This window comes from Lutzomyia longipalpis, chromosome 4 (assembly GCF_024334085.1).
Source record: "Lutzomyia longipalpis isolate SR_M1_2022 chromosome 4, ASM2433408v1".
Taxonomy (NCBI): Eukaryota; Metazoa; Arthropoda; class Insecta; order Diptera; family Psychodidae; genus Lutzomyia; species Lutzomyia longipalpis.
In genome coordinates, this window is record NC_074710.1 from 14,083,883 (window position 1) to 14,111,417 (window position 27,535).

Genomic DNA, 27,535 nt, shown 5'->3' on the forward strand with positions numbered 1-27,535 from the left:
GTCATATGACAGTAAATGAGTTTTTCTTCCAACATCTTTTATTGGTTTCATGTTCCAGCTGTTTTTGCGTAGTAGTCTTTTTGTATACATATTCGTTCGCCATTCCAGTGAGAACGTTCGTAAAAATCTCTTGAAGGATTTTTCTCAATCAATTTTTTTGGTCATAAATGGATGTTTTGAGTCATTTAATGAAGTTTTAGGTATATCAGTGTGTGTCTGTGCAATTTCAAGAGAAAAAACTGTATTTGAGGTGCCAGGAAAAGTTAAAAGTGGATGATTTAAGATTGGATCCTGAAATTTTTCAGACTTCTTCAACACAATAAAAATCAACATTTCTCTTGCTTTGTGAATTGTGCTTCTCAACATACAGAAAAAAAAATTCTCACGTAGTAGGAATAAAGATTTTTTTTTCTTTTCTGAGAAAAATGCCATTTTACTCAAAAGATTGGCGAGATCCAGGTGAGGCTTGGGTCAAAACGGATGAAGGATGGGAAAAGTTGAAGGTCCTGGAGTGTGGAAAGAGGAAGAGGTGAGTCCATTAGAGTATCATCACATAATTTTTACTTTCACTTTGTGCAAAAGTCACGAAAAGAGTGCCTCCGTGGCAACAAAACCCTTACATTCGCCAGCAACGAGCATTTCCTTTGTTCATCAGCCAGCTGTTTGTATGGGAAATAAATTAGAGCAGACACTCTGGAGATGCTTTTTGTAGAACAAGGTTGATTTAACACTTTAATGCCCAGAAAAATATAATAAATTAAATTATGAGCACAAATAAAATAATCTCTTCACTCCTCTTTGTTATGATTATAATGTAATGTATCTAAATATCCTAAACATAAAATTAATACACCTGTTCAATATCAATTAGAATCTAATTTTTTTTTTCAAATAATCAGTAAAATGATGACTCAATCGAATTAAACATTGATATTATGCAATTCAACTATCACCACAAACTATGTTATGTTGAATAAAGCAAATTTATGACGATTTTTTTTTTATGTTTTGGACGACTCATTTTCTGTAGATGCAGTAGTGAATGCAGCAACTCTTCAGAAGCGTGCGACACAGAAAATTGGTGAGTTACTTAAATAAATCTGCTTTCCTTTAAGCAGATGGTGTCGATAAATCTTCTTTCTTAATGGATATTTATATTTTTAAAATACTATGGCCCTTTTTTTAGGAATAGCGATACTGAAGTTGAAATCCCACCACACTGCCACATAACACTTAAATGCACTCGTGAGATTGCTGGCTTCAATGCTCTGGGTGAAGCTGTTCGTCGACTTGATTTTCGAAATGCTGTAAAAGATCGCAAGAGGTTCCAATACATTTGTGCTCTTCTCAGGATGTTGGTGGCTCACAGAGGTATCACTAGCTTGCCTGGTGGGGCGCAAAGATTACTACTGCAGATGATGGAGGAGGTCGCATGTCATGGTAAGTTGCAGAAGTCAAGGTACAAGTGAAGAAAAGACAAATATTTTGGTATTGAAAGATAGAGTATGAGAGCATAATATTCTTTTTATTTACAGTGAGCGACAGTCAACAAAATCTCAATATCTTACGATCATTGGTGATGCATCTGCAGGAGATCATTTATCAGGAGAATCAAAAATGCTGGGGAAAACCACTTGGTAGTACGAGCCTATGGAAAGGGCATGTTGAGACAATCCAGAGGATTCAACATATTGCAAATGCAATTTGCATAAGCGGGCCAGGCCCGGAAATTCGTCCAAAGCTCCATGATCTTCCGGAAGAGTGTATTCGCGAGATTCTTTTACGTCTTGCTGATTACAGTGATCTCGAGGCATCATCAGCTGCTTGGTCTCTCATGTCAGCTCTAGTGGCAGAGCAGAGAATTTGGCGTGAGCTAGCTCACTTTCATTTCACACAGGAACAAATCCACGTCTTGGTACAGAAGGAAAAACACATTCAAGATGATGGTACAACAGACTGGAAGAAGGTCTATCATGCTCTTAGGAAGTTAGTAAATTGATCATTTGTTATTTATCAAGGAATTTTACATGAGTTTTTTTTCCTAGAACATACGGCCTCCGAGAAGATCTACAATATACGGAAATTTTGTCTCTCTGTCGTTTCTGTCGATGTCTCTTCTGGCCATCAGCTGGTCATCCGTGCATTGCTGATCAAAGTCCAGACTTTAGAGCGCGTCTCAAAGAGGCTGGATGCCTCACTGAATCCCAGCCAGTACCACCGGCTCAATTTCTCAAATACTTCTCACTATAATGTGTAGAAGTTTATCTCACTAATTATGCATTCGTGATTTGAGTCAACACAACTCAGAAGATAAGATTTTTTTGATCAGATACGATATTAGCTGTTTTAATCACCGGTTTGAATTTTGAAAATTGTTGTGTTTTATTTAAATGAAAAAAAAAGGATGATTAAACTGTTATCTGGATTGACTGAGTGATGAGTTGTGAGCTGACCTATGAACTACAAAAAGAAAAATAATGTATTATAGATGTTCATAATTTAAATAGAAAAGGCATTTCCTTGCTTGCGACGAGATTTAATCCATCCATTTCAACCTAAAAAAAATTTCTAGGAAATACGGTACTGGCAACAATTTTAGGTATCGAAATGCATATTATTTGATTACGTGTTGATAATCTCATCTTGAAAAATATTTTGTTATATTTTTTGAATATTATTTTTAATTGAATTTGGAGCTGTACAAAATTTGGTTACTATGATAATGAAAAATGAGTTTCTGGTGCCTATAAAAATTACATAAATCTTTCTGCTAGGTAACCTTTTAGTTACGAAAAAGGTCCTTAAAATCCGGCAACTTATTTTTTTTAATGCTTTTTTTATTAAATAAATTCATTCAACTCCGTCTATAAAGAAAAACAAAGATCACAATTTACAAAAAATACCTTTATACAATATTCTCTCGTTAAAAATCAATTAATATTTTTTTCACGTATGTACATAATCCCAAAATTTTTGTCGGCTCTGTACAAAAAAAAATCTTGTTTACACATGCCAATATTGGGCCTAATTCAGCGACCAAGAAACCCTTGAAATCTTTAAATTTTGTACTGAAATTTCAAGATTTCAAGCGAATTTCAAGGGTTTCTTGGTCGCTGAATAAGGCCCATTACCTATATTAAAAAGTTAACTTATAGATATGAAAGGGAAAAGTATTCACTGAGAATTATAGATAATTCTAGTTCATTCTTGAAATCTAATGTATTGTGAAATGGAGTAAATAGGGACCAAGTACCCTGCTTCATTGAATTCTTCACTAACAAAGATAAAGGGTTGATGAAAAAAAAGCATGTGAGTATCCAATTCCGATGGATTATAAATTGGTTAATTTCATGAATAAGAATGAATAGAGTTTGGTCCACTTTAATAACCTTTCATGCGTGATACATTGCTGTGTAGTAACAGATTGTAAAGTATCACGTTTAGATTGGGGAACGGTTACGTACCCTAATATGGTAAGAAAGGGTTATCAAATATGGGGATTTATGAAAAAAATGGATAAATTTAAATTATAAGTGCATATAGTTAGATGAATGCATGGTACAGAAAACAAAAATTACAGTTAAAACAGATGTTAAAAAAAATTCTCAACTTTTTTTTCATAGATATTTTAAAATTTACTCACTCAAATCATCATGGTTGAGATCAGTTAGACATTTGAGCAGATCGTCTCTAACAATTGCAAAAAGCCATATTGCTTCTTAAAGTATTGTAGTATCTTCATATGGCATTTGTTGCAAGTGGTGATTTTTCATCAACTATAAGTATGTAAAGTCTTGAAATTCACTTTTTTTTTATTATGATATTATTTTACTAATTGCTTAGTTAATAAATTAGTTACAATAGAAGTTTACTGCAAAAAAAGTAAGGTAAAAAACAGTTTCATTTGGCACAGTGTTATGCCCTTTTCGAATCATATGATTCAATTCTTTGTGATAAATTATTTTAAAGGAGTATAAACAAAAACTACTTTGAGAAGGGAATAAAAAAAGAGATATGGTATTTTAATGTGATATGTAGAAACTCGGAATATATTCAAAGTTATAAAAAAATGGCATAGGTACCGTGAGAGAAAAATAATTTCAAAGAAATAAAATAAATAATCTCACGATATTTTATATCATTTACTCCAGATAAGATTACAAAAGAAAAAAATATATTATACATTATATTTTATAATAATTATTCTTTTCTTTCCTTTAAGCTCTATTATCTTAATTATAAAATCTGTTTCAAAAAAGATCAAATAAAATAAAAAGATTATGAGCTATTAATACTAAAACATCTGCTGTTTTAATTTCTTTAATTAACTAATTGTTTTATTATAGAGCATATATTCTTTCTAAGTCTTCATGATATTTTCTCTTACAGTGCAGGTCCACATTACTTATTCTTAGATGTGGACCTGCACTGTATCCTTTTGCATGTAAAATATTCAGGGCCCTGGTGTAAAGCCTTGTGCAGTACAATTTTATGCTTTTACACCGGCGCCCCCGGCTCATGGAGGCGGAAATATTTTGAACTAAACTATGTTCTTTGAAACGCTGAAACTATTGAAACATATACCCACCAAAAAAACACAATATGACATTTCCGCGGAAAGTCGTTGGAAAATTCCATCAAATTAAATATTTTATTTTTATGAAATAAAATTATAAATAAATTGAACGTAAATTAATTAATAAGTAATAATATCCCATCTCAAGTGCCAGAATTTCCATTTTTAGACATTACGGGAGAATTAGGGGGGAAAATTCAAAGAATTCTGGTAAATTTTTTGGTCACTTCTGTTTTCTAATAATGAAGTGATTCTTATATGTTCTGGCGCTTCTGGCGGTTCTGACTACAAGAATTTTTATCTCTTGATTTCATCCTAAAGAGTCAGAACTTCCATATTCTCAACAATCATATGTTCTTAATGAAAAAATTGTTTTTTTTAAGTTAGATTTGAGGTCACTTTACAGTACCACTTTCTTTTCCATTCACCCAATAATTCTTTAGACGAATAAAATCATTCCAAAATCAAGAATCAATCCTTTTTTTCTTAACAAATATACTAATTATTCTTAAAGGGTTCTTTTCTTCTTCAAAATATTTTTTAAAAAATCTTTATTAGAACAAAATCATTCTAAAATCAAGAATTATTTCTTTTTTTTTCTCCACAAATATATACTAATTATTCTTAAAAGGTTCTTTCATTCTTCCAAATTTCTTTAAAAAAATCTTTATTAGAACAAAATCATTCTAAAATCAAGAATAAATTCCATTTTTTCGCGATTTTTAAAGCGTTCTTTTTTTCATCAAAATATCTTTAAAAAAAACCCGGAAAAGAATAAAAATATTCTAAAATCAAGAATTAATTCTTTTTTTTCGCGACAAATATACTAATTATTCTTAAAGCGATCTTTTCTTCTTCAAAATATCTTGAAAAAAAATCTTTATTAAAATAAAATTATTCTAAAATCAAGAATAAATTCCATTTTTTTAGCAACTTTACTAATTATTCTTAAAGCGTTCTTTTCTTCTTCAAAATATCTTTTAAAAAATCTTCAAAAGAATAAAATCATTCTAAAATCAAGAATAAATTCTATTTTTTTCACAACAAATATACTAATTATTCTTAAGAGGTTCTCTCCTTCTTCAAAACATCTTTAAAAAAATCTTCAAAAGAATAAAATCATTCTAATATCAAGAATAAATTGTATTTTTTCGCGACAAATATACTAATTATTCTTAAAGCGGCGCCAAAGATATTTTTCCGGGCGTCTGTAGTACAAAGTTAAATTGCGAGAGAACGTTGATAGATAGTGACTTGCGGTCAACGGAAAATTTAAAATATCGACTGAAAGACATCCGATTATGAAGTCAAATTAACCCCCCCCCCACACCACCGTCCGCCATTTTGAATAACCCCAAATTTTGTTTTCGCTATATCTTAGCCCCTATTATAGCTAGAGGTCTGAAATTTTGATATGTTGTCAAGCCGTTTAGTCAATATGGCCGCCACAATTTTTTATTAATATATTTGTCAAGAAAAAAAAATAGAATTAATTCTTGATTTTATTCTTTTAAAATTTTTTTTAAAGATATTTTGAAGAAGAAAAGAACGCTTTAAGAATAATTAGTAAAGTTGCGAAAAAAAATGGAATTTATTCTTGATTTTAGAATAATTTTATTTTAATAAAGATTTTTTTTCAAGATATTTTGAAGAAGAAAAGATCGCTTTAAGAATAATTAGTAAATTTGTGGAGAAAAAAAAAAGAAAAAATTCTTGATTTTAGAATAATTTAGTTCTAATAAAGATTTTTTTTAAAGATATTTTGAAAAAAAAGAACGCTTAAAGAATCGCGAAAAAATAGAATTTATTCTTGATTTTAGAATGATTTTGTTCTAATAATGATTTTTTAAAAAATATTTTGAAGAAGAAAAGAACCCTTTAAGAATAATTAGAATATTTGTCGCGAAAAAAAAGGATTGATTCTTGATTTTGGAATGATTTTATTCGTCTAAAGAATTATTAGGTGAATGGAAAAGAAAGTGGTACTGTAAAGTGACATCAAATCTAACTTAAAAAAAAAAAACAATTTTTTCATTAAGAACATATGATTGTTGAGAATATGGAAGTTCTGACTCTTTAGGATGAAATCAAGAGATAAAAATTCTTGTAGTCAGAACCGCCACAAGCGCCAGAACATATAAGAATCACTTCATTATTAGAAAACAGAAGTGACCAAAAAAATTTACCAGAATTCTTTGAATTTTCCCCCCTAATTCTCCCGTAATGTCTAAAAATGGAAATTCTGGCACTTGAGATGGGATATTATTACTTATTAATTAATTTACGTTCAATTTATTTATAATTTTATTTCATAAAAATAAAATATTTAATTTGATGGAATTTTCCAACGACTTTCCGCGGAAATGTCATATTGTGTTTTTTTGGTGGGTATATGTTTCAATAGTTTCAGCGTTTCAAAGAACATAGTTTAGTTCAAAATATTTCCGCCTCCATGAGCCGAGGTCGCCGGCGTCTGAAGATGGAATTTGCGATATCTCGGGGCCCTGAAAATATTCAACAATTAACTGCTTGGAGCTGTAGTGAGGCAGTTAGAAACATTAAGGATCTAATTTTTACTTAAATCGCCTGAAAAATTGAATGAAGATTTTAGATTTATTTTGGATAAGATAATATGTACATGCACTATAAAACATATAAATATTTAAATAAATTTAATTAAATTCTTGATTTCTTGAGGTACTTTTTATTATAACGATTAGAACAGTTTTCTAAAGCGCCTAAAATCCCTAAAATCACGCAAATTTGCTCGTCAATGCATATTCTCCACGGAATTATATGAAGTTTCCCATGTCATGAGAATATCTTTTCCATTGTGATTACTTTAGAGAGTGTGCTCAGAGGATTGAAAGGAAAATTGTAAAGCAGTGAAAGCTGCGTGGATTTTATTTATTGTGCATTTTCCAGTATTTGCCCAGTGTCCAGAAAGCACTCAGTTTTAGAAGTTCCAGAAAAATGTCGGTGGCACCTGTTGTAATTGCGGCAACTGCCAAGCACACAGCCACGGTATTTTAATTTTTAAATTGTCATCTCAATTATTAAAAAAAGTCTCATACCGCAGAAAAATCAATAAAATTAATATTTTTCATTTCTCTAGTTAATCTTCCTGCATGGCCTTGGTGACACCGGGTGAGTATTCCTACAATTTCCAAATTTTATGAATGCCATCCGATTTGATAGCGCGACAAATCCCATCGGCAACTCAACCTATATTTACGTACTTCCTGTCAATCTCAGGCACGGCTGGGCCACCGCTATGGCTGGTATTCGTACACCTAATATGAAGGTGATATGCCCCACAGCTCCCACAATTCCTGTTACCCTCAATGCCGGCTTCAGGATGCCATCGTGGTTTGATCTCAAGACCCTTGATGTGTCTGGGCCACAGGATGAAGAAGGTATTCTAGCGGCTACGGCGAATGTGCATAAGCTCATTGCAGGAGAAATAAGTGATGGCATCTCAGCGGGACGTATTATCATTGGTGGCTTCTCACAGGGCGGAGCACTCGCACTGTATGCAGCACTCACTTTTCCAGAACCCCTAGCAGGTGTCATTGCACTCTCGTCATGGCTTCCGCTCCACAAAAACTTCCCAGCAGCCCTCAAGTGTCCAAATACAGTGCCCATCTTCCAGGTGAGTTTTCACAGGCCTATTCTCTATGCTTTTTCTTGTGTTGTCTTAACCGATGTACAAAGTAAGTTCACTGTAGTTCAAGGTTGTAACATTATCTACATATAATGTATACTTAACTCTTGTCTTTTTATAATTTTTCCGATCAATGGAAAATGGAACAGTAACGCTAAAAAATTTTATAGTTTTTTTTTGCAATAAGGGATATCTTAAAGTTGATAAAATAGTTTAGTTTAGCTGAAATACCAAGAATGCAAAATTAAAAAAAAATTTTATAGATGTGAATCTTTTTTTTATAAGTGTTGAGTGAAGAAAATACAATTTTTAAACTAAAAAAAACCTTCGCGAAGCTTTTATGATCGCGGATTTTTTTTTATAAAACTTTTTTTCTCTGACTAAAATTCTCCATGAATATCAATATTTATAAAACATAATAACGATACTATACTTCTCCGATACATATCATCCTGTATTCCATATTTTTATATTTTTCTCTGCTTGATTTTGTTCTATGCTAATGTAACGTAACGTAAGATTTTGTGATATTGATAATAGATTTCTTTGTTCTCTATTAAATTATTGTAATTATATTTTTAAATTGTTTATTAAATGAACTCAGCGACAACGAAGCGTGCTCTAGGGCCTGTTGTCGCTTACCTTTCCTCGGGTCTGCCTTACTTCCCTTTTTCCTCCCCACCACCTAGTGAGAATTTTCTCTCGAAAACATATAGGCTGTACTGTGAACATATTGTTAAAATTAATTATTTGTTAAACATTGAATGACACATACAGCCAAAGAATCAGGTTTTCTGCCGTTTTCCTGGGGAGGCTGGTAGTGGTAAGACGGCGGCAGACGCAACTCGAGATAAAGGAAAGTCAATCATAACGCGTCCAGTTATAAGAGTTGGTGTCCCACAACGTGTAGAAGTTTGTTTATGCGTTGTAATGCGATTTGTGAGCAGAATTAGTAGGCAAAGTTGATTTTTTTTCGTGAAATTCAGTAATTTGATGCAAAAAAATTGTCATATCTCTGGTTCTATAACACCTACAGTAACTTCTTGACTAGTTATGGAAAGGTCTTAAAATAAGCTAGAATATGGGATAAATTTTGATACTTTTCAAGGTCACCTCTAGAACACAAAATGGCGGCTTTTTGTTTTACTAAAACAGTTTTTCGCATTTTTCGTCCTCAAGAAATGGTTCTAGATGTTTCTAGTGTTCTAGAAAGTTATAGAGAAATGCAAAACCTTTAATTTGATACCAAGTTGAGCGAAATCGGACAAGCGGTTCAAGAGATATGGCTCTTAGAACTTTTCAAATTCAAGAATTTTTCAAATGGCTATATCTTCTAAACGGCGACATAGATTTTCTTCATTTTCGGACTGGTGAAAGATATTGAGTTAGACTACAACATATCAAAATTTAAAAGAAATCGATAATGGGGATTCGGAGATATTGCCCCTTAATGTTAGGCAATTTTTGTTTTTGATTTTAGCGCCTCTTGCGGATGTTTTTGAAACTTGAAATGTTCTAGACAGTTGTAGGGCTTCGCAATACCTTTCATTTGATACCAAGATGGTCAAAATCGGTCAAGCCGTTCTCGAGATATATCGAAAAAACACTTTTTGCTTTAGGCCGCCATATTTGCTAAACCGCTTGACCGATTTTCAAGTATGAATTATCGATGAAAATGTCTTACTGAGCTCTACAACATACTAAAATTTCAGACCTCTAACTATAAGGGAAGTGATTGACAGTAGTTCAAAATGGCGGACGGCGGCCATCTTGGATTTTGAAAATGCGAAAAAATGAAATTTTACACCCACATTTCTATAGAAAACTTCAAACCGGAAGTCTCTATCTGTTACCGTTCTTGAGCTATAAGGCAAAATATATCGCACCGGCCGGCAGGCCGGCAGGCCGGCCGCCGGATCAAAAATTTTCCACCACCATTTTTGGAACGTGGGTTGTCTGAAACGTGCTCATACCAAGTTTGAGCCCGATCTGAGGTGGTCGGTTTTTCCGGCGATTACAATACTTGGTGTTGGCCACGAAGTGGAACACCAACTAATAAATGAAATGAAAAAGTAAATCTAATCTCAGAAAATTGAATTGTACGCGGAATTATGCTTTACTTCTTATGAATCAATTCTCAGATAGCTGATGTTTCAATCCGGATGTGATCTTTTCGCAAAATAAGAACATAAAGATTATCTAATATAATTCATTAAATTGAAAAGATACTTAAATTGAGACGTTTTTTTTATTGGCTTTTAATGGGCATTTTATTAAAGCTATATGAGGAAGATCTCAACCGGAATGACACATCAACGTATCAGGATTTTAAGGAGAAGTAAAAAAATAATAATAATTTTATTTTTCCCTTATACAGACTAGTGTTTTTGGGAGAGAAGTAAAAGACAAATAAAAGAGGAATACATATGTTAGCATTCAATTTTAATATCATATAATAATTTAGAAAATGATGACTTGTGCAGTGCATGTCTAGTTCAGTAAAGAGTAAGAAAACTACATACTAAAGGACCAATTTTCACTCATGAAAAATAAATAGATCCCCAAGCAATTGAAGTCTATCTTCTTCGAGCAAACTATGTAAACCCAATTGACCAATAACTGCGTGCAAATGTAACTTAAAAATTGTCAAAAATTGCAAGTGAAGAAGTTATAACATAAAATCAAAATTTTTTAAATTTTATATACAAATTGTTTATCATTATGTGAATTTACCCAAATGAAGACACACATTCCATTATCGATTTGTCATACATCAAATAATGATGCAACCAACATTGAGAAATGTAATGCAATTGAAATCCCTTTTAGTTGGACGACAGTACGAATAATTGAAAATCAATTGTAAATAGGAAATAGTTGAGGTGCACACACTTGTATATTTTGTAGTAACGTCGATTTTAATGAATTATTAATTGATTTTATTTGAAATCGATTGTACTACGTAAACACCATTGTAATTGAGGTAATGCGAAGCATTTAAACTATGTCACTTTTTTTTATTTATTGGAACAGGGACATGGAGACTGTGATCCAGTTGTACCATACAAATATGGACAACTTACGTCGACTGTGCTCAAGACGTTCATGATGAAGACCTCCTTCACAACATACCGCGGTATGACGCATAGTTCATCAGATGAGGAACTGGAGGATCTTAAGAAGTTTGTTGAGGAAAATGTTCCACGACAGTAAAGAAAACCGAACGTATGTCCTTCTATTTTACAAATTCTTTCTATATATTCCCTTTTTTCCATGTTTTAATTTTTCTTTTCATGCGTGCAGAAGAATGTCCTCCAAAATATTCTTTTTTCCATCCATTGCCTGCAAATGCAGAATCTTCATTTTATTCAAATTGGAATTCTCCAAAACCCACGTATACTAACTTAAATAATGGATATAATTACGTGGTGTAGATAAATTGAAATTTGTAGTAATAAGGGATGATTAATTGATTTTGGAAACTTAAAACATTATTACCTTATTGTTTTCAAAAATCAATTTTTATTAAACAAATTATGTAGTTTATTTGTCAAACGAGGTAAACTGTCGCTTCACTCTAATTTACCTCGCCCCGCTTCGCGGGGATTTGTTGCGCTTCGCGCAAATTTTAGAGGGAAAATAAATTACTTACTTACTTACTTACTTACTTACTTAACCGGCACTACAGCTGGTCTCCAGCCTTGGCCTGATCGAGGATCCTCCTCCATCTGTCCCTATCCCGCGCCACTGTCCGCCAGTTCGGCACCCCTATTGACTTGGCGTCCTGGTCCACGCCGTCGATCCATCTGAGGCTGGGCCTTCCTCGTCGCCTCGTGCCATAGACTCTACCCCAGAGGACTTTCCGAGCTGGGTCGTCTTCATCCATACGTGCTAGATGACCAGCCCACCGCAGTCTATTAAGGCGTATTTGCTTGACGACATTTACCTCTCGGTAGCGCTCGTACACCTCGTGGTTGTATAGACTGCGGAATTGTCCTCCCTCACATACTGGGCCAAAGATCCTTCGCAGGATCCTTCTTTCGAATACGGACAGGAGTTCGCATTCACTTTTGCTAAGTGGCCAGGTCTCGGATGAGTATGTGAGTACTGGCAAGATCATGACCTTGTACAGCAGGAGCTTTGTCTTGATGGACAGGTGTTTGGATCTGAAGAGTCTTGATAGACTGAAGTAGGCCTTGTTTGCTTTTAACAGCCGCGCGCGGACTTCGGTGGTGGTGTTGTTGTCGGCTGTTATTGTGGACCCAAGGTAGACGAAGGATTCTACGACCTCAAATCTGTAGTTTCCGACTTCTACTTGACCAATGTTCTCCGTAGATGAAGTTGGAGTCGTAGTTGGCGTTTTTGCTGACGATGCCACCATATATTTTGTTTTGTCCTCGTTGATGTGCAGCCTCAAATCTTGCGCAGAGCGTTCAATCTGGGTGAAGGACTCTTTGACATCACGGGAATTGCGCCCCATGATCGTCAGCATACGCGGAAAATAAATTAGGCCGGTTTAAAGGTAGATTAGGGCCACTTATCAATCCCAAAGGAAAAAAAATGCAAAGAAAAAAAATCAATTTCATACAACATTTCGCAACAACTGCATGAATTTTATATAGGGACTACCTGAAAGGGGGCTTTGAGGGGAAAATGAATACGGTCATCTGAAACCGCCTGATATAAGGGGTCTCTGTACCAAACATCGCGATCGGTCAAACGGTGTAAAGTATAGAAAAGAAGGAACGACGATTACCAACAGACAGACCTTTCTTTATTATATAGACTAGTCAACCCAAGCCCCCGATCACGTGTGAGCAAACTCAATTTTAAGCTATATAAGGGGGGCGTATATTATTAGGGGGGATGAATAATACGGTACCCCGAAAACGTTTTAAAATAAAAGAAATCCCGTTATCTGACCCTTCAGTATGTAGAGAATGGGAAAAAAATCAAATTTTCTGTGGGGGCGCTATAAAGGGGGGTTGGGGCGGAATCCCATATAGCGCTTGCAACTCGTATTGATCCCCCCTACCACCATATCAAATTTCATCAAGATCGGCCTATCCGTTTCGGAGGAGTTCATGTGGCACAAACAGACAGACAGACAGACTTTTCAGCTTTATATATTAAGATTTTTAATAAATATTTTTGTCTTTTACAAAAGACAAATCAGATCGTCCCTAGATCGTCCCTAGGCCAAATTCAGAACTCTTCAAGAGATCTATGAACTACCTCGCTCCATTAATTGTTAATAACGTTAGTGATTTGATATGTCCAGTGGAAATGTGTAATGTCAGACTGTTATTGTTGAGTGATTTCTTTGATACCGTGAAGACTCTGATGATGTCGAAATATGTGGGATAAGTGTGTATGAATAAATAGATGAAAGGGGAAGGGGTCCAAACAGCCAATAAGGCTCGAGATTCCCAGAGTCTCTCAAATATGTCATAATATTGAGATGAATAAATTATATATTATTATTATTATTATTATTATTATTATATTAGTTCTTTTTTTTTAATAATATTAAGTATAATTATATTGGAAGTTTAATAATTTTATCGTTTTAGCTACATTTTGTCATTGCTTGTTTGGAGTTTCCAAAGTCAATTGTCAATCCTTTAGTAATATTTTATTAAATTAAAATAGGTTTTGAGGTTATTCATAATTGGTATGTGCAAAATCCGCAAGACCAATGCAAAAAGAAATAAAAAGAATAACACCGAAAAAAGTTTTTTTCCCTTTTATCTTCAACTTTTGTCAATAATCTAGAGTCCTAAAATAGATCTAGGGTTTGCAATTTCAATGTAGATAAATTGAGCATAAATAAAAGTTCTTTATGGCTCCTAATTTACAGAAACATAAAATAAGACGATTTTCCTTGCAAATAATGATTTATATACATACATATAAAATAAAGTAATAATAAAATAAATTGTATTTAAGTATTATAATTCTTTCCCAAAAACAGTCCCTAAATAATACGTGTACGTACACTTTAAAAGGTATAAAAGAATATTTTAGGGAATAATTAAGGGAAACTTGTTACATCGCGAAGATCATACATACCCAGCAGCGATATTTTCTAAACTCTCAAATTAAGAAATTTCTTTAATTTTTAGTTTATAATAGAAAATTTACTCTTTTAGTAGATTTTACCAAATATACTTGAACTTTTTTTATGAAAAAAAAAAACATGATGGTGCTTTCGAAAACTTTCACCTCCATTTACATTTTTTAAATAAAAATTTTAACGTTAACATAATTCTATTCTAACTGAAATATCTAAAAACTAGTAAATTGAAGTGGATATTTAAATTGCAATTCAGATAAAAAGCAATAACTGTTAGAAATGAAAAAATAAATAAAAGAAAAATTACTCAACTCGGCAGTTATATTAATGAAAAAAAAATAAAACTTATGTAAAACAAAATGTAACAAGTAGTCCCAAATCCCTACTACCTCCACAATATCACAATATTATCCAATGAAAAAAAAATGAACACGGACATTTCTTCCTCTTTGTTTTCCTTTTAGCGCGTTATTTTTTGAGTAAAATAATTTCTGTAATTTTCACATGTTAAAATATATAATATAAATACATGTACAATAAAAACTAAAAAATAAATACATAGAATGATTGTTATTTTATTGGGTAAGCTTTTATGGAATTATCATTGACTTAATGTTGATGAATTTTCATTCCATGTGGATTATTTTTGATAAGTTTTGATGACCTTAACTTTAGAAATTCTGTGACAAATGTTGTTATATAACTAAACCGTTTCCATACTTACCCAACTGGTGGAGTTTTATTGCATTCTGAAATGCTGCAACATAGGTACCAACTGATGATATATTTAAAGAAAGTGTCAATAAGTAGATTTTTTTTCTTTTTTATTTCTTTTATTTCGTTCTCAAGCAGATATCTGAGTTTCGCTGTGTAATTGAAACAATTTAAACTAATTTCTAATTAATAAAAAAATTTTAAACTCTTTTCTGATCCTCTTTTCGTTTTCACTTAATTTATTTGAATTCCTCGATTTCAATTCGCACTATTTTACTCAATCTATTGATTTATCACAGCATTTTTAATATTAAATTTGTTAGTTTAGTTCATGAGTGTGTTGATCTGTTATAAACATTGTATTTGCACACTTTTAGGGTCTATCTACTAAAGCTTTTTTTTCTCTTTGTAATTTATCTAATTTGTGAAGAAAGATAGAATTGTAGAATAGAATTTTTCAATAGAAATTGAATTGGAAAATTTTAAATTTTTTTTCTTATTTTTTTGTAGTTTATCAATCACATTTCTTTTTTATCTTATAATTTTCTTCTAATAAAATTATGAATAGTAATCAATCAAGAACAATTATACGATTTAACTTGATTATTTGTTGTTATTTTTATAATCATAAATTGAAATTTAGAACGATATTTTTGGCAACTTTTCGCTGTTTTTATTGTATTTTAGGTCGATTCAGAATTTGACATTCCCTTTTTATTTACATTCTCATGTGAAATTTCTTTTAAAGTATATTTAGTACTCTCGATAGTCTCGATATATGTATATTTATGGTGGTGAAATGTACATATACATTCCTGTGTGTACGTACATATGTACATATATCGTATTTCGAATGAAAAATTTTTAGATTTGAGTTCTTCCGGTAAAGAAGATAGACATACCTTTTTTTTTAAACTAATTCCACGAAATTATACATATCAAATTTATCAATCTACTTATGCAGAATATGTATTTCATGTAGCATTATGTACTATTAAAAAAAAAATCATAAATTGTCGTTCTTTTTTTTTATTTTGAAGATTTCCATTTCGTTTCTTTTGTAACTAACAAAACGAAATTTTTACACCTGCATTTTTTTTTAAATTTTAATTGGTTACTTCATTTTTTTTCATTTCATTCATTTTTCATTTTTTAGGATATACCATACAAATTTCAGTAAGGGAAAGGTATATCGGGTATCTGCAGTTTTTAGGGGAAGTGAGGGAAAGCCTCATTGTACCAAAAACGACCAGCACAATCGGTTTTTTTTAGTTTGCGGACATTTGGTGTAAAACTCAAATAATGGGCCTAATTCAGCGACCAAGAAACCCTTGAAATCTTTAAATTTTGTACTGAAATTTCAAGATTTCAAGCGAATTTCAAGGGTTTCTTGGTCGCTGAATAAGGCCCAATATGTGCATTGGTATTTTTATTAAAATTAAAAATTTCGGGCACCCAATATCGTTATTAATTGTGTGTTTTTGTTTGTTCATTTATGATCTACACCTATAAAAAATCACATATGGAGAAAATTCATTAAGATCATTAAGATTGTTTTTACTAAATTCCAAGCATATTATATTTATTATATGTTTGTTTTTTGAAAAAATAAAATCTCTATGTTTCACATTATTCAAAAAGCTATTGGGTAATTTGTAGGTATTTTTGATTAACTTGCTTAATCTCTATTCTATCTCTACAAGATTTAAATATCACTAATTTAATAAAAAGGTGAACACTCTGCTTCATAATAAGAAAATTTTAACGTTTTTAAATAGCGAATAAACGAGTTTTATAGGTTAATCTCAATTTTTTTATCGTAACCTTCTCTATGTTCTCTATGTTCTCTATATTATTTATTTTATAATTCCTGTTTGTAAAGATTTTACTTAAAGTGTGTGTAAGGTAATGATAATTACTACAATTTTTTTTAAATTATGTAGTAACATTTTTTTTAAGTGCGCACCACTATACTTAATATTATCTTCTTTCTTCCACACCTTATGCATGTGGTGTGTATAGTTATACAAAAGTAGAAATTCGCATAATTATATGCAGACTCGAGAAATTGCTAGTATCACGAAAAATGACTTGATATCCTTTTTCTGTGGTCCTTAAAAAATATTATGAGATTTTTTTGTGATTAGTTTTTCATATTACATAGATATGTTTCATATATTCCTTTTTCTTCTTCTCAAATTTTTAAACTCTCTTCTTTACACATAAATATACATTCGCATTTCGGTACTCTTATCATGTCGTGATAAGACTGATTGTAATAATGTATTATTTTTATGCTTGTTTTTTTTTTAAATTTTCACCTGAGATCTAATATATGTGTATCTTAACGGGAAAGAAGTTTAATCTCAATTTTTTTTAAGTGCCTCACTGTTACGTGTTAAACTCCTAAACGGCTTTACCTGATTGTGATTAATTTCATTGGCGTTAGAGAGAAGCTTGAAGTATTTCATCTACTAGAACTCTACTTCAATCCTCTTCTGATATCCCAAACAGAAAAGTCATTTCATTAATTCAAAAATGTCTTGTTCATTACGAGTTTTTGTAAATTACCAAGAAATGATAAAGTTTAGGAACTCTACCCTTTAATATTCAACCTACCCCGTCACCCCAACTGAATGGGCAGATAGCAGATAGGTTTATGTCGGTATATTCTCTGATCCCATAATAAATCTCTAATTCCAATATTCATACAATCTCATTTATATCGAGTAATATTTCTAAAATATTTGCGGACTATAATTTCACTACATTTTGTTGTCTAAAAATTTCCTATAATTCTGAATTAAAGCTCAAAAAAATTGCCTACACTTATGGGGACCAAGTAAATTACATACGTAAAAAATAGAAGAAAAAAAGTTAATTTTATGAACACTTTTTTGTATAATAAATGTGGCTTGTTGAGTAAACAAAATAGGTCCCGATTTAAAAAGCCTGAATCGGACGATAGAGTCCTGTGTAGCCACAGAGACGAGCCCTCAAGGCGGGTATTAGGAACGCAGCAGCGGTAATGTCCTTCAGTAGATCCGCACATTCGCATATGAGTAAATACATTTTGTCACCCTTTATTGATGTACTTTTGTGAAGGGCAATTCGCCTCAATCCTGCAGTTTTTGGTAGGTATCTACGTTGGTTTGTGCATATAAAAAAAAGTTTTCATATACAACATATTATCTTTTTTGTTCCTATATGTAAATATAAGGACTTCATCTTACCTGTAAAGCATTCGAGCACCTGTCCAATAAAGCCAATTCCTCTCAAAACGCTCACCGTCATCACCTTCAAATACCTAAAAATATTTTTAAATATTACAAAAAGAAAAAAAGCAATTTTATGTTCTATAACTTTTTAAAATTTATTCATTCACTTTTTTTCATATTAACTGAGTATGGGTACATACTATATTCGATTAAAATCAACAAAAAATAATTTGATTCTAAATAATTTTTAAATATTCTAAGGGCACATTAGGCCATACACAAAAATGTTCCGGATCAGGAAAACCAAAAATTGTAAAATCGACAAAATCGAAATTTTTATCAAAAGCCCTTGAGGTACTATTAAATAACCCTAATTTAATTCCATTGCATAGACTTTTCTGATGTTAACCTTTTGTAATTTTAACTCCCAATAATGTCAGCGCATTGATGCATATTAAGAGTAGTATGTAAATTCTTCTAACAAAGTTTATTAATATTTAAGATGTATTTTGGATATTATGTGCACGAAGAAAATGCAACTTAACATGTAAGGTACACTAAGAACAGCTTTTTTTTATGAGGAGCAACGTGATCGACTGAAAATATTTAGTTTTAGAGTACAACCTCCCACTCAATTCACTAAAAAATTTTAAATGCTCATATGAAAATAAGTGTTACAGGCCAATATTGAATATTTGCAAAAACAAAAAAGTCCAACTAAAATTTAGCTCTTAAAGAAAAGAATATAAAATTATTTTCCCAAAGACATTTGCAAAATTTTTTGGGGAGAGACTGTACGTGTAGGTATCTAACTACATAAAACGGGAATGTCACAGTGAGTATTTTTATTTCGACTGGCTGGAATATAGAGGACATACCTTTTGAATTATTCAATAGGAATATGCACTTGGCACATTGCACCCTTCTTACCTTATATACACTTATAATATATCCCGTAGACGGCGTTTGGGATTTTCTTAAAGCTCCAACTTCATTGGTAGTCATCACTAGTGGTGGCCTACATATCGATGCCACTTCGCTGTATAGATCTAGTGTATGGGCCGCTGTGTACCTCAAGTTTTTTGGTTCAAATTTACAAAGGGAGGAAGCTCGGACACCAGTGTAGAAGTTTGAAGGGTCCGTCACGGTAGTGTTGATGACATAATATGCGATGAAAGGGAATTCCGCTGTATATAGCACAAGCAATTTATAAAGGAAAGTATACTTTGTATAGCAAATAGTTGATATTTTATATTATAAGTTGAAAAATAAAATCTTGATTCACCGAGAGTCATGACCTCTTAGATCAAATTCGACGTACATACATATGTACATATGTATATAGTTAATGTTGTAAAATACCATCGTCCTTGTATGATTTTTTTGTTTTAATAATTTTAAAACGTACCATTTTTCTCCATGTTGGCGAGGAGCATACCACCGATTGCGGAATTGGATTGCTGAACTTCTGTAACGAGTTCCGCTGCGACGGATCTTTGTTTAAGAAGTGGATATGACAATGGGGACTCTAGAAGAGGATCAATTGGTTCCAGTGGGCTCATCAAATGTGCCAGAATGCACAATTTTGGATCCGATACCTCCAACACACTCAGTGGCCCTGAGGTTTGCTTTTCAGTGGATTCACTTGGCACAGGGAGCTGCCAAATATATTCATGAAAGATTAAATGCTCAACAATCCGTGAAAAATTTTTCTCTACAGTGAAAAGATTAATGGAAACTCACCGGAATTCCATCAGGAAGGAATCTATTGAGCGACTGCATAGGGATGATGAAACAGTCTCTATCAAGAGTGGACAAAGATATGGGTTCTGTACGTATACCATTGTTGGCTACTGTTCCACAATTATTATTTCCTGAATTTCTGAAAGTCACTGCAAGAAGGAAAGTGGTTTTTTTTTCAAATTAATTGGGCGTATCTTTTTTTTTTTAAATAATTTCGTAAAATTTATTTAAAAAAATATTAACTCGTTAGTATTTCTACAAGATGTAAATACTAAAAGTATTGTAATCTTAAGAAAATACGACTCTTTCATATAGCCATATTAAATACAAGTTCGACAAGATCTAGTATTTTATTATGTTATAATAATGATTTTTTTTCGGTATCCCCTTATCTTCATCTCATATTTTGTATTAAACATATTTGAATTACAATATTATTTTATAAAATCAGCAAAGAAAAATGTCGACTTGGCTACGCGTTTGGTAGCCCACAAGCATTCTTTCCTGTGACATATCTGGATTTGTTAGAGAAAATTTTATTTATATGAAATTTCTACTTCAAATGGTATTAAAATATCTAATTATAAATAATAGGTATGATTACAGTCATACACTGCCTAATCTATTCTTGGTTAAACTCTTCTTACGCATTAAAATTAATGAGTGAGAAGAGTTTAATCAAGACGATTAAGTGGAGTATGACTGTAGTATGATTTTATTGTATACCTATATGTGATTTTTTCAATTTAACTCTACTCAAAAAGTAATAAAAATACGATAAAATGATTTATTTTCTAGAAGTAGTATGTACCATATACACATACATAATAAATATGAACGAACATATATTTTTTTAGTTTCAATATAATGGAATACTAAGGGATGGTCACGTTATTTTGGAAACTCGGGGACTTTCAAGAGCGATTTTCAAGCCAATTTTGAAACCAAAAATTCAAAATTTGCTTGTACTCTCGTTAAATGGCCAAATAATGATAAGAATTCAGTAATTTCGATTTAGAAAATAAATTTTTGTGCTCAAAAAAATTATTTGAAATTCTCACATTTTGACCATTTTGTTCCTGTAGAGTTTCCAAAATAACGTGACCATCCCTTAGTTGATAAAATTATTGTTACCGTTTAATCAAAGCGCAATGCTGAAGCAAGAAAACGCAAATTAAACAAAATAGAAAAAGGAGCACCGTGTAAATTGCATTGAAGAATCTTTTTGTAGTATTTAAAATAGTGTATGTGTAATATGTAAATAGAATACTATATACAGTACACATAATTGGCAGAGCGGAAGACAATGTGAAGATGCCAAAAAATATAATATGAAGATGCAAAAATGTAAAGTGATAAAAGTGCGCGAAGGAGACAACAGACGGAAAAGCTAATAAGCAGTCAATTTTTTTTAAAGAAGACAGGTAGTCAAACCTTGCCGAAGGACGGTTGGCGTGGGTACTTCATAGCGCTTCGAGGGGCCCCATTTGAGCAGTGACACCGACGGTCGACGATCGACAAGCGGCTGCGGTACTTCTACATCGTAAATAGTAGATGAGAGCGCTGACGAGGTAGCGCCCGAGAGAGGCCCACACCGTGGCTCTGAAATATTTCACAAATAACCAACCGGAAGCAATGCAAGAGACACTCAAATGCAAGTTTGATTAATTTTTTGTGCATTCACGATCAGTGGTGTATGCAATTTTTATTTTTACTTTGCCTATAAATTGAAAGTGATCTCTTACTTAGTTCCCTTATCTCCTCCTAATCCTCATTAAAAAATACCCCAATCTACAAAACTTACGCGACATCAAGAAATTTCTTACTAAATGTACTAATATTAATCCATTTTTATGATTTATTTATAAGAGCGAGCTTAGGAAAAGAACTTCAGATGTACAAAAATACCTAAAGAAATATTAGAAACAAATTTAATCTGTTTTAATCTTTTTTTTATTTCCTATTTATATACATATACGAATAAAACAGTAAAGACCATGATAAATATTATAACAACGCCAGAACTATTTATGCGTTGTAATGTGATTTATTACTTGAATTAAGGAAATACAGGGATGTAGCTTGAAATGGAAAGGTCCTAGAGGGCAGACTTTTGTATTTTTGACGTGCATGATGGGCTGAATATCTACTTTAAACAATTATGAAAAAAATAGTCTATTTTATTAAAAATACCTACTATTTTGTTTATTCCTAGATCCATCTCATTTTCCTGATTTTTTAAGTACATACTATTGATGAAACTTTTCAAGGATTCAAAGTACATTTTCTAGATTCATCTACATTTACTTATATAGAATATCTTCTTATATTATTTCTATTCTTTAATTGATTAACTATTTTTTATATTTCAGGATAATTTTACTTTTATTCTATCTCGATTTTTTTCTATCTTATTTATTATAAAATCATAAAAAAAACATAGCCTTTTACGAGACCTATTTTTTTTTATTAAATTTTAATATGATAAAAGACTTGCAAAGAAGAGTGATAGTTGCTGCTGGTTGCAAGCTGAAGCTAATTTTCTCGTGAAAAAAAATCAGAGACAGAGTATACAAAAAAAAATGTCACAAAAGTGCATAATTTAACGAGACATAGACCAAAAAAATCACAGATATATAGAAAGCATTTCAAATATCTACAATATGTATGTAAAAAAAAATTTTAACACATAAAGAGAAAAAATATGTTTTGTGAATTTCACACGCATTTTGTGTGTGGCTTTAGCTTACAGCCTAGCGCACTTGTCTACTTCATTGGGAGTCTTTTAGCACGAAAACATCATCATAATCATTCACATATGAGTTATAAAATATGCGCAGAGCACTCTCGACAGAATTTCGAGCAGATGAGGCTATTTGCAACATTTTTCATAAAATTAGAGAGATTAGATTCACAATCTATAGTTGTCGCATAAGACTAAAAAATTCAAAAAAAAAGGTAAGGTATACCAGTTAATATAACAAATAAATTGGTTTTCCTGTGCATTTAACGAACTTCAACTATTTCTTAAATGCATTTTCTAAACTTTGGATAATATAAATTCAGAAAATAATTTTAATTACATAAAATAACAACTAAATTAATATTTCATAAACTAAGGTGTGTAAATTGGAGATGATTGACATAGAGAACGGTGTAACAAATAGCCCCATCTCTTACTACGTTAAAATAGGTACATATGTTTGAATATAAAGGAAGGAGATTTCAGGTGTAATTTTTGTCATTGACTAACTTTTATTTCATTTGTTTTTTTTTAAGTGTTTAAGAAAGTTTGTACCTTCACTGTCAGTATAAGCTGAGCGGGTAGGTGAAAAAAAGATATGGGTTCGGTAGTGAACTTCATCTTGCATTGTGCAACTCAATTCGCGGGATCTTTTCACTTGATTACGATTGCCACTCTTTGTATGTTTTAGTCCGCCTCCACTGGGCTTTCCGGAACCGCCACCTTCACGAAAGTTTTTTCTGAACATTAAATTCATTGCTAAATGCACTAAAAATATTGCACGAAGATAAAAAAAATCAACTTTTACTGCTCCTCACAATTTTCTTTCTCCACGACTTGTTAGCCAAGAAATCCAATTTGCAACTGAAGAAGCAAATCCTAATCAAATATGTTCCAAGTTTTAAAATATGAAATATATTTTCTCCCCCTCACACGCACTGGCTCCCATCAGTGGGATTTATTTTTGAACATCATTTTTTTTAACTTGTCCGAAATGCGACGTGCGACATCTTCACGATCTCGGGAGCCGATTTTAAAATTAGCTTTCCTCTTTCTCATCCACTTCTTTCAATCTATTAATAAATAATTTTATTTAAATTTATACATACAACACTTTGCATATTGGTTTTTAAGTGCTATTGGCACAAGCTTTGCCACCACAATCGAAACACCTTGATCGTGCCCATCAGATCATCATGAGGGACTTAAAGTTTTCTGCATAGCCTGTGAATTTATTTCAATTATTATCCTAAAAAAAAAAAATCTGGCGATTTGAATCCTGACAGATTCCAAGAAAAAAAATTATAAAAAGAAGTAAAATAATTTTAAAAATATTAATAATGTTTGATTTACATAATTTTTTTTTTAATTTTTAGGGGAGACAAAAGTCTGTCAAGCAGATAAATAAAATATTTTCTTGATTCTTCTTTGGCAATAGAAATTCCTTTTCCTGAAAGCACTACTTAAGAAAAATTCTACAAAGAAATTAAATAAAATTATGAATTAACAATAAATTCGTATCTCAAATGTAATTCTGCAAGGTAGGTATACCTATATATTTATCTTCAAAATTTGCTTATTCAATCTACAGCTTTAAATTTTTGTCACACTTGAATCTTTAATCAAATACCACCTAAATTTACCCCCCAGCTGGACTTTTTAATGAAAAAAAAAAGTTAAAACCGTAGAGCTTACGCATTTTTGAATTACATGATATTCTCCTTCAACTTGTACATATCTGGCATATAGATATTTCAATGAAACAAGTGCTCAAACTTCTACGCGAAAATATTTAAAATAGGGATATTTTCTACAAAAAAAAACTATCGTGTAGCATTTTTTATTGTTTTTAACTTTTTTTGATATAATTCATGAGACATTATTTACAAAAAAATGTGTACGTAGGTATACAGCAGCAACAGCCTCGAAATATATTTATAAATACGCTTTTCACAACAATTTTGCATGACAAGGTGTAAAATCGATCAAACATTAATTTAAATACGAGAAAAGGCATTCTGAATGGACTGAAATTTTGTGCACATAGGCCTCCCAAATTAATGGCAAAGTCTCACATATTTTGACCTTCGAGTGCACCTTTAGGAAATCACAAAACACCTCTATTTGTATGACGTCCTATAGCATAATATTTGGGTTAAATTTTATTTAAAACACAGATTGTCCCCGCAGCAAGTTTTTCAATGTAAACTTTTTTTCAGATGTCTTTTTTTTCTTGCAAAAAATAATGACTATAAGACAATTAAACTGTAATGCCTGGGCTTAGCACACTTTTCAATAAGATAATGTTGCATGAAGACAAGGATGAATACTTGAGAGAGGCAAATAATGGGGTATAAAGTGCATTTCCTATATAACAATCTATTTCGCATTGTAAATAATTTAGCGAAGCAGCGCATTTTTCTCATGATTAAATAAAGAGCTTACCTGTGGTATTGGCTTGAATGGCAGACAATGGAATCGCCAGAACATTGGGGGTCACATCTGTGTCCGTGAATGCCGCTGTGGAGCCTTTTGTGGGTGTCGGACTCACCCTGTTACCCCTATTTGCGCCAATTGCAACACTCATTTCTTTTTGTCCTTTGCTTCACTTTTCTTGCAACTCTCTGTCGTTCTGTGCTCTCTTTTTATATATAAACGTAACATTCACGTACGTTTTATATATACATATTAAGGCTTTATGAATTGTTCAATGATAATTATAAAATAGAAACAGGGGTATTTTCGAAAAAAAACTACACAATATATTGATCATATTCTAATTCTCGCCACTGTATACCCATTTACAACAGCATCCCTTCCGATGTAGAACTGTAGCACCTCCACCTACACTTTTACACTACTCCTTCGCACCATGAGTTTCTTCACAGTTTTAGCAAAAAATTACCTACTTACAAAATAAATCACATTTTCCTTATTTTTACTGATGACGATATATTTCCTTTTAGTGATTAATAATAATGGATTTATTGTGTAAGGAGCAAAAAAATACCCGGACCACTGAAGCACTTCAATCGATGGCTTCAGCGGAACTATCTCTAAAGTACCGCGAATGCGACTATTGCAGGAGCATCTACCATCGAGGCCATGGGTGGAGAAATCTCTCACAGAGGATTCGGCGCTTTTGCGAAATGTTCACACAACTCTGTGAAAATTTCCTCTTGTCGCACGTTAAGGCACTGCCGGTTGAATTTGGCATAGTAAATAACAATATATATATTTCCCCTATTGAAAAAAATGCTGTTACTCTGAAAAAAAAATACGATAGTCTTTTTTAATTATCTATATTCTTTTTTTTAAATTACTCTTGTTTTCATAAAATAAAATATTAATAACTTTCGTTAGAAAATTTTTACTATTTTGTAGATTTGTTTTTGAATAGAAAACTAATTTTTGATTACCCCTCACTAACTAATCGAAGCAGATTTATATTTTGAAGCGAACTCTATAAATTACATATCGCGTATGTATAATATTAATAATTTTTTTATTTTTTTTCGAATTATCGGAACTAACTGAAAATATAAGTTTTTTTTTTAATTATCTAAAAGAGAAAATGAATAGTCAAGTAAATTCAAAAAAAGTTGTATCCTACCAAAAAAAAATTCTGTTCGTACAAATGGGTTATAAGTAATCTATATTAAACTACCGTTTTTTCCTTTCATAATAAATCAGAAAGTTCCCAAATTTCCTGGTGTTTTTTGAGCTTCTAAAATGCGCATTGTATGGCCATTAGTGAGACTTGCTTAGTTGGATGCGTTTAAGTTTAGTGAATACCCTATACTAATTTTAGTAGAATTATCACATTTTTGCGCACTGAGACGCTTTCCCCACTCTTTTAATAAACTTCGGACGTTGTCGCGTGTTTCCTAGCAAAGTAAACATTTCCGCAATTTACAAAGAATGCGGAAATTTAAAAGCTTTTTGCATTGAACTTTCATATTGAGTTTTGAGAACTAGAGATGTGAGTCTTGGCTTTTTAGCGCGATTTTCAATATGAAATCATACAGAGAAATGCTTCGAATAAGAATATAGCTATTAGTATAGCTATTTAGAAATACAGTAACTGGACTGTGGTACAGGTACTGCAAAACAGGGGTATAATCTTCCAAAAAAAAATTATGGGAACTCTACAGGAACATAATATTTCTTATTACCTACATTTTGAGTCTATTTTTTTTCTATTTTATTCACTCCGTTTAATTCACAAATTATTTGAAATTTTTATGAGATTGCAAGTAAATTTTTAATTTTCTTTCAATATAGCATAAAAATTTTCAAATTTACCTAATAATTTAACCATTCCTCAATTTTATATAGGTAAATTGGGTAAATTAAATCATTATAAATACAGAAGATAGAACTCGGTCTTTTGGTGACCAAAATTGTGAATTGCTAAAGTCTAGTTTTATCATCAAGTTAGAGCGCTAACATGATGATAAAATATATCTATACATAAAATTGTAGTCTGGAGTAAACATCCAGCAAAATCAATAATTGCATTTGACGTCATTGCACTAAGTTTCTGGAAAGGAAGAAAGTAATAAAATCAAATAAATTGGTATTTTAATATAGTTCAATTTTCTCACATTCAATTGTTGAGGAATTTTTAAAAGTAAAACCTGTATTTTACTTCTTCGCATTAAAAAAAATAACCGAATACATAATCCATATAATCATTATGTAGATATTTGAAATATTTTGGCAAGTTTAAATTAAAGTGGCAGTATAGTATAAGCATGACCAAGCTGAAAAGGGAAAGGGCATAAATCAAAAGACAGCA

General features: G+C 31.8%; 3 protein-coding genes across 9 annotated transcripts; 2 read left to right on the forward strand and 1 right to left on the reverse strand.

Annotated features, from left to right (window-relative positions):
- Nucleotides 1-45: 45 nt before the first annotated feature.
- LOC129796577 (F-box only protein 32) lies at nt 46-2,475 on the forward strand. The gene is made up of 5 exons (XM_055838638.1): nt 46-529; nt 1,031-1,081; nt 1,187-1,440; nt 1,536-1,986; nt 2,046-2,475. The coding sequence occupies exons 1-5, from the start codon at nt 426-428 to the stop codon at nt 2,248-2,250; spliced, it is 1,065 nt and encodes a 354-aa protein (XP_055694613.1). The 5' UTR covers nt 46-425; the 3' UTR covers nt 2,251-2,475.
- Nucleotides 2,476-7,386: 4,911 nt separating this feature from the next.
- On the forward strand, nt 7,387-20,194 carry LOC129796582 (acyl-protein thioesterase 2). 4 transcript variants are annotated; one of them, XR_008751233.1, is made up of 6 exons: nt 7,412-7,600; nt 7,692-7,723; nt 7,832-8,228; nt 11,274-11,465; nt 19,208-19,871; nt 19,969-20,194. XR_008751233.1 is itself a non-coding variant. In XM_055838645.1 (5 exons), exons 1-4 carry the CDS (start codon nt 7,550-7,552, stop codon nt 11,451-11,453), a joined length of 660 nt encoding a protein of 219 aa, XP_055694620.1. In that variant the 5' UTR covers nt 7,387-7,549; the 3' UTR covers nt 11,454-11,465; nt 11,544-14,880. The 4 variants fall into 4 exon arrangements, 3 of the variants coding, with proteins under 3 accessions (XP_055694620.1, XP_055694621.1, XP_055694619.1); XM_055838645.1 differs by lacking the exons at nt 19,208-19,871; nt 19,969-20,194 and adding an exon at nt 11,544-14,880 and having other exon boundaries at nt 7,387-7,600; XM_055838646.1 differs by having other exon boundaries at nt 19,208-20,194.
- LOC129796581 (uncharacterized) lies at nt 16,509-25,807 on the reverse strand. Of its 4 annotated transcripts, none has more exons than XM_055838640.1 (7): nt 25,180-25,807; nt 21,426-21,593; nt 19,992-20,140; nt 19,657-19,906; nt 19,179-19,435; nt 18,264-18,337; nt 16,509-18,172 (listed from the first exon to the last, which is right to left on the reverse strand). In XM_055838640.1, exons 1-7 carry the CDS (start codon nt 25,319-25,321, stop codon nt 17,974-17,976), a joined length of 1,239 nt encoding a protein of 412 aa, XP_055694615.1. In that variant the 5' UTR covers nt 25,322-25,807; the 3' UTR covers nt 16,509-17,973. The 4 variants fall into 4 exon arrangements, with proteins under 4 accessions (XP_055694615.1, XP_055694614.1, XP_055694618.1 ...); XM_055838639.1 differs by lacking the exon at nt 25,180-25,807 and adding an exon at nt 23,290-23,600; XM_055838643.1 differs by lacking the exon at nt 21,426-21,593.
- Between the last annotated feature and the right edge of the window lie 1,728 nt (nt 25,808-27,535).